We start from the raw sequence: 6,869 nt of genomic DNA, 5'->3' as shown, positions 1-6,869 counted from the left end.
TCCATGCATTGTTTGTATGGGAGTGATGTCCTCATCACAACAGAACACATACATTTTTGTATTTTATTAAAACAAAGCCTACCCTTATAATATATAAAAATCGTAGCAATGTATGAGTATCTGACTAGTTACTTTTACGCTAAACTGAATTTGGTAGCACAGTTTGGAGTTTGTTGGAACCCAAAGATAGTTTCCTTATATTGTGCCACAATTGTTTAGACTATCTACGAAGGCCCAATCAACATCATTTGTTGCTTTAAACTTACTTTTTTCTAGCAACACTACGAACATGTTCATTTGGTGAACTCCCAAGCACTACAGAGTTGTTCACGATAGTAAGGTGCTCACTATTTCAATATTTTGACTATTGTCTAATATAGTGAATCTTTTTAGTTTGGATAGTTTGTTGCCCATATTAGGCCTTGTTCGGTTATTCCCAATACACATGGATTGGATGGGATTGGAAAAAATTCTTAAGAAGTTTGACTTATTTGGGATTCAAACCCATCCAATCCCACTCAATCCACATGGATTGAGAGCTAACCGAACAAGCCCTTAGGTGGAAAAACTGTAGTCAAGTTTTTCAATGGGATGTGGTATCGAACCAAGAAAGTTCTTGTTAGTTGGAGGGATACTAAAAGAAGGTCAAGTTTCCTAATAAGTCTGGAATTTGACCTATAGGGTCATTTTTGTGGAGATCACTAGCATAGAGAAGTGGCCCGGGATTTTATTAAATCTTGAATCTATCACTAGTGATACCTAACCCTGGATGAAAGACATGGTCGAGGGTGGTTAGCTTTATGGAGATATGCGATGAGGCATCCTATTCTATGGGGTCGTCACCCCCAGCCTATGACAAGCGTTAGCCATGGAAGAGCTGACGAGAGAGGAGTAGAGCAAAGACAAGACACCTAGAGACTGATGACGAATGATAGTGGCCGAAGTTGAGGCCCTGGGCATCAGTGGACACCAGAAGGGGCGGATACAAGCTCGTAGCCACCAGGTGTGTGGCTCGAGACATTATCCATATGCCTCTAATTATATTTGTTGTCTTTAGATCAAAATATATTAAAAGAACAATAGATTTAATAGACTGATCCAGAGCGTGATTGAATTTTGGATCCACCCCTGGACACCATTTTCATAGTGGACACCAGCAAGGAGGTAGGGAAGGGGCTCTCACAATCTAGCTTTTACACTTTGAAGCTCGATCACAAAGGATTGGATGCAACAAGACTTCCTTTGTGGCCCGAAATTCGTGCTATGGGTCGGGTATCACAACTAGAATCGTCTTTGCCGAGTGCTTTAGACACTCAACAAAGCCCATTTTGTACTCTGTTGAGGCTTTGTCGAGTGTTGCACTCATCAAAGAGCGCTTAGTAAAAATTGTCGGCAAATGCATCTTTGTCGAGTGTCAAAAAAACACTCGGTAAAGAAAAGCAATCCACAAAACAAAAATGAAACCCCACAAAAACAAGAAAAATAATCAAGGGAGAACCACCAACGAGAACTAGTCACGACTATTTTATAACATTTTCACAAATTTTCCAAGAACTTTGTGTGGTCCTTGAGATTTGAACCCGTGACTTCTCTCATGTGAAACCTCCTCTACCAACCCACCCTATTTTACTGGTGTTTATGTTACGTTTTCCTTCCCCACATATTATAATAAATAAGTGTAAATTGGTTGTTTTAGGCACTAAATGAATTCAAACAATAATGTTGTCAACTACAAAGTTGTATAACTTTTTGAGATCTACAACTTTTATTTTGATAATTTCTTCACCTGAGGTAGTTTACAAAAATTTAATTTCAAATTTGAAAACTTCAAATGAGTTTTCCTATGGTAAGATGATTTCAAATCAAAAAGTCGTCAACTATAAAGTTTCGTAACTTTTCAAGACTTACAACTACCATTTTGATTGTTTTCCATCAGAGGTCGTTTGAAAAATTCAATTTTTTTGAATTCAGACACGGTTTCGTTGACAAGATGACTTCAAATCTTAAAGGTGTCAAGCACAAAATTCTATAACTTATTAAGACCTACAAAGTTTATTTTGGTTGATTGATTATTTATTCATCTAATATAGTGGTTGTAACATTATTTATAAATACTATGGATCACTCTTATAGTTTCATGAACTATAAGAGATATATATAAGTTTTATGAATATATTTATTTTAATTTTATCATATGAAAAAATGACCAAAGAAACGTACATATTGATGATTTATACAACTTTGTAATTGAAAAAAAATTTATATTAAATTATTTTAATGCTTCAAAATATGATTTAAAATTTTTCCTTGCCTAGTGTGGTAAAAACACTTGGCCGAAGCTCTTTTCCGAGTGTTTGAAAAGTTTCTTTGCTGAGTTTTTTTTTTGTCGAACGGTTTTTGTTTGGCACTTAGAAAATAAATTCTTTGCCTGAATAAATTCTCGACAAATCAATCGGCAAACTTCTGTTTATCGGTAGGGTGGGCAAGAAAACCAACGATTGGATGTATACATCATGCAAAAGAAGAAAAGAAAGAAAGATAGTCACGCGGTAAATCACAAAGGTCAAATTAATTAAAGTGCACGGGGACGGGGAGAAGCGTGCATTCTGCTTTGCTAAGAATAGAATGGCGGGGCGCAACAAAACGCGAGCTGAATCGCGCGCCTGCCCGGTGGGGCGCGACCGATACGGCAGTTAAAAAGGGTGGGACGCCACCTTTCCCGCGGAAAGAGGAGCTCCCACCGCTAATCCATCGTCCTCGTCCCTCCCTACCCGCGGCCGGCCACCCACGCCGTTGCTGCTGTTCTGGCGCGCCCTCCACCTCTTCGTCTCTCGTAGGTGCCGTCGTCGGAGCTTGCTTTTGGGGAGGTAGGTAACGAGCTCAGCCTTCTTCTCGCACATCATCATGTCCGCATTTCTGGATCCACCGCTGTCTGCTTGTAGCCGATCGATTTCTTGCATTATCTCTTGTCTCTAGCCCCGTCGTGCCTCTCTAATCGAACATAGTAAGAGAATGTGACCATCCATTCTGTGATGCCATGGGGGAAATGCCGAATACTCCAGGTCGTGCGGCATGATCTGCTGACCGCCCCAAATCAACCCGGCCGCGCATCGACCGTCGTCATCCAGTCCGACGAGGAGGAGGAGGAGGAGAGGGAGAGGGGGGAGCCACAAAACTAAGATGTCTTGCTGCGGTGGCGCCGAGGAGGACAGCTACGGCCCGCCGGCCAACCAGGCGGTTCCACCACCCAATGCCAACGCCCCCGGTACAGCTACACTACACCAGGCCCTCGGTCTCGTCTGGCCACCGCCGCCGCCTTCTCATCCCAATCCATGCGTGGCGCAGGCAACAGAGGCGGGCCGAGAGGACCGGGGGCGCCGAGGGTCGGCGGCCCCGCCAAGCCCGTCAGCATTGACGTGCCCGCCATACCCTTCGACGAGCTCAAAAGGATCACCAACAACTTCAGCGACCGCGCCCTCATCGGCGAGGGCTCCTACGGCCGCGTCTACAACGCCACGCTCAGCGACGGCCGCGCCGCCGTCATCAAGAAGCTCGACACCAGCGCCTCGCAGGACTCCGACACCGACTTCGCCGCGCAGGCATTGCAGCTTGCCTGCCATCTTCCTGTTTTTCTCTCCTTTGTTAACGTTGCCTGCCCTCATCACCATCCCCATCGTCGTACAGATCGCGATGGTCTCCAAGCTGAAGAACGAGTATTTCCTGGAGCTCCTAGGGTACTGCTTGGAAGACGGCAACCGAATGCTAACCTATCAGTTCGCCACAATGGGTTCTTTGCACAACATACTACACGGTTGGTTGGTGTAGCTCTGCGCGCCTCTCTGCCGATCCACGCAACTCCTCCTCTGCCGGCGGTGACACTGTTTCGTTGGCGCAGGGAAGAAGGGAGTCCAGGGCGCGGAGCCCGGTCCCGTCCTCAACTGGGCTCAGCGAGTCAAGATAGCCTACGGGGCAGCGAGAGGGCTGGAGTACCTGCACGAGAAGGTCCAGCCGTCCATCGTCCACCGGGACATCCGCTCCAGCAACGTCCTCATCTTCGACGACTTCAGCTCCAAGATCGCCGATTTCAACCTCACCAGCCAGGGCACCGACACCGCCGCGCGGTTGCACTCCACTCGCGTGCTAGGGACTTTCGGATACCACGCCCCAGAGTAAGATCGATTAATGGTGTCATCTGGCATGCCAAATTAGTTCTTACCCCAAGATTGGCATTCTGAACTGAACCGTCTTCTCTGCAGATACGCTATGACAGGCCAGATCAACCAAAAGAGCGACGTCTACAGCTTCGGCGTGATTCTTCTAGAGTTGCTGACCGGAAGGAAGCCGGTCGACCACACAATGCCGAAAGGCCAGCAGAGTCTTGTTACTTGGGTACTGTCATTTCGTTTCCTTCTTCAAACCGGTGCAGACGCCAACGAAAATCTCCTGACTCTGAACGTCACAAAAACTATATAGGCCACTCCGAGGTTGAGTGAAGACAAAGTGAAGCAGTGTGTTGATCCAAAGCTCGACAGTGACTACCCTCCGAAGGCCGTTGCGAAGGTAAGCAAACTAGCTAGCGTACAAAACCACCGGATGTGCGACAGAGGCTTACACACGTACTGGCATTTCTTTCTTCTCTTCTTCCAATTTTCAGCTGGCAGCAGTTGCGGCGTTGTGCGTTCAGTACGAATCCGACTTCCGGCCAAACATGACTATCGTGGTGAAGGCGATCACGCCTCTTCTGAACGCGCCCAAACCGGCAGCTCCAGCCGCGCCACAGTCCTGATCAACCCAGACGACAGAATTAGCCTGGACCTGGACACGGTTCCCCTGATCTGTTCCTCATTGCAGATGTATGCTAAGGAACCACGCATCCTTGCTCCATCCATCCATTGCATACAGGGGAATTTTGTAAAATGTTAATCCGGTACTCTGAATTCGTGTGCTTTTCCTTGTTTGTTTGCCTGGCTTGTTGTGAGTTTGTGATATAACATGTGCAGCTTTAGAAAGTACACATATGCTGTTTCCAGCTAGAAAAATTACGCGAGACCTCCAAAACCTTTTTAGTTCACATGAAGTGATACTGAACAAGAGCTTGCAGATTGAGTGCTAACGACTGGTGTTGTGTTTCGGATAATCATTGCATGGCACACGGCTTGGTTCTATTTCTCAGTGTTGTATATATTAGTAAATAAAATTGCTAACATAAGGTTGAGTTATCACTTGTGGTTTAGATAAGTTTAGATTGATGATGAGTGATTGTTAATGGGTATCGTCTCGGAACGAATCATGTATTGACCGATGCGTGAGATTATGTATGTGCAACCATATCGGTCAGCTTGTGATGTGCATGTGTGGAGCACAAGGATGGTGGTCGACTGTGGTATACTGGCCCCAGTGGATGGTGATATCCTAGCCCAAGACTTAATAAAATTAATAAAGTACTCGTACCAACAAGGTGTATCTTTTTTTTCGGAATCCTGTCTCGAAAGGTTAAGCATGCTTGGTTCAGAGCAATCTTAGGATGGGTGACCGACCGGAAATTTTTCTCGGGTGCACATGAGTTAGGACAAAGTGCGCACAAAAGACTCGTGTTGGTCTGTGGGATGATATATGATCCTAGAGGGCTGCCAGGAGTAAGCAGCACTGGTCTGGGAGTGGACAGGGTGTTACATCGACGGCTAAGGTGAAGGTCATGCGGGCTTGTAATGATAGACCGAGACGGTAAAGGATGAGTACTGGGTCTTAGCTGACGGACTGGAGCACCGAGTGATCAGCCGTGGGGGCTGACACTTGGGACATGCACTCACACGTGGACGTGGCGGAGCGGGTCGTGTTACTGGCACGGTCGAGGACTGACGGGACATGTGCCCCGGACGTGGGAGATGCGTACGCGGTGCGATACTCACGGTGGTTTGGTGGTTGAACATCAAAACCACCCTGCGCTACAGATGGCGGGTTTTGCTGAGTTTGGGCCTCAACTCGGCGGCGGCAGTACCCGAGGGAGCCGGTGGCAGCACGTGGTGCCATAGCGAAGGGTGCGTCAAGGCGAAGCAACTTCTTGTGAAGCGTGTGGCCGTCACATCGAAAACCTAGGAGTTGGTCTATTTTGCCCCTAACGGAGTGGATAGACTCAATGTAAATAGGGGTAGTTTAGAAAATAGAAATAACTCTCCATAAATAGATGAGAGGGCTGGTTAGTTTAGCATCTTTTTAGCTTAGTGTCATTTCGCTCTTGTTTTAGAACTCCTGGTTTTCCTCTCTAGGTTTTCACTAGTTTAGCTGGGAGATCCACAACGACTTTGTTGTGTCGACTGTGTCTTGTAATCTGCAACTATTAATCCAAGGAAGGGTTGCTCGTTCGGCCCAAAGGTTTTGGTTTGATTCAATATCAATTTGTTCCCTTATTGAATTTTTTGAAGTCTTGTGTTCTTGAGTTCTTCCCTTCCCTCCTCTTGTTGATTTGAGAAGAACCATCGAGTTCTTGTGTTCCGGGTGTTGTTGGGATTTGTTGGTTGGTGAGATATACCCTTAGGATCACTACTTAGGCCCCTATTGGTGTAGTTTGTGGTTGTGATCTTAACTAATCTCGTTTTGAGTTCATTTTAGGAAACCCCAACAAAAACCAATTATGTTAGTATTTTCAGATCTCCGGTTGATTTACAAGTCCGATTGAGCTCAAATTTGTGGAGACCTTGTAAACATATTTGTCTAGGTGTGTGTAAATTTTCATCTCAATCGGAGTTCGTTTGATTCAGTTTCGCATCCAAGAACAGATTTTCGTGCTACTGAAATAAACACTTGTTCGCGACGCTATTTTGGATCGATTTTGACTTTTTGGAGTCCGATTTGCGATCCATTCATTTTTA

The 6,869-nt window shown here is 45.8% G+C and overlaps 1 protein-coding gene across 2 annotated transcripts; it reads left to right on the top strand.

The window, feature by feature from the left end:
* The first annotated feature begins 2,668 nt into the window (after nucleotides 1-2,668).
* Nucleotides 2,669-5,113, top strand: LOC100193882 (putative protein kinase superfamily protein). 2 transcript variants are annotated; one of them, XM_020551301.2, is made up of 8 exons: nucleotides 2,669-2,867; nucleotides 2,977-3,265; nucleotides 3,346-3,599; nucleotides 3,685-3,811; nucleotides 3,896-4,169; nucleotides 4,257-4,389; nucleotides 4,474-4,560; nucleotides 4,655-5,113. In XM_020551301.2, exons 2-8 carry the CDS (start codon nucleotides 3,181-3,183, stop codon nucleotides 4,784-4,786), a joined length of 1,092 nt encoding a protein of 363 aa, XP_020406890.1. In that variant the 5' UTR covers nucleotides 2,669-2,867; nucleotides 2,977-3,180; the 3' UTR covers nucleotides 4,787-5,113. The 2 variants fall into 2 exon arrangements, with proteins under 2 accessions (XP_020406890.1, NP_001132431.1); NM_001138959.1 differs by having other exon boundaries at nucleotides 2,688-2,867; nucleotides 3,063-3,265; nucleotides 4,655-5,111.
* The last annotated feature ends 1,756 nt before the right edge of the window (nucleotides 5,114-6,869 follow it).

The sequence above is a fragment of the Zea mays genome, chromosome 4 (assembly GCF_902167145.1).
Source record: "Zea mays cultivar B73 chromosome 4, Zm-B73-REFERENCE-NAM-5.0, whole genome shotgun sequence".
Classification (NCBI taxonomy): Eukaryota; Viridiplantae; Streptophyta; class Magnoliopsida; order Poales; family Poaceae; genus Zea; species Zea mays.
This window is presented reverse-complemented; position numbering and strand designations above follow the sequence as displayed.

Bases quoted from the DNA above. Each gene is read 5' to 3' on its own strand.
- LOC100193882 (XM_020551301.2), top strand. From the start codon at position 3,181: ATGTCTTGCTGCGGTGGCGCCGAGGAGGACAGCTACGGCCCGCCGGCC. The intron at 4,390-4,473 runs GTACTGTCATTT...AAAACTATATAG, and splicing joins AGCAGAGTCTTGTTACTTGG to GCCACTCCGAGGTTGAGTGA. The intron at 4,561-4,654 runs GTAAGCAAACTA...TCCAATTTTCAG, and splicing joins CTCCGAAGGCCGTTGCGAAG to CTGGCAGCAGTTGCGGCGTT.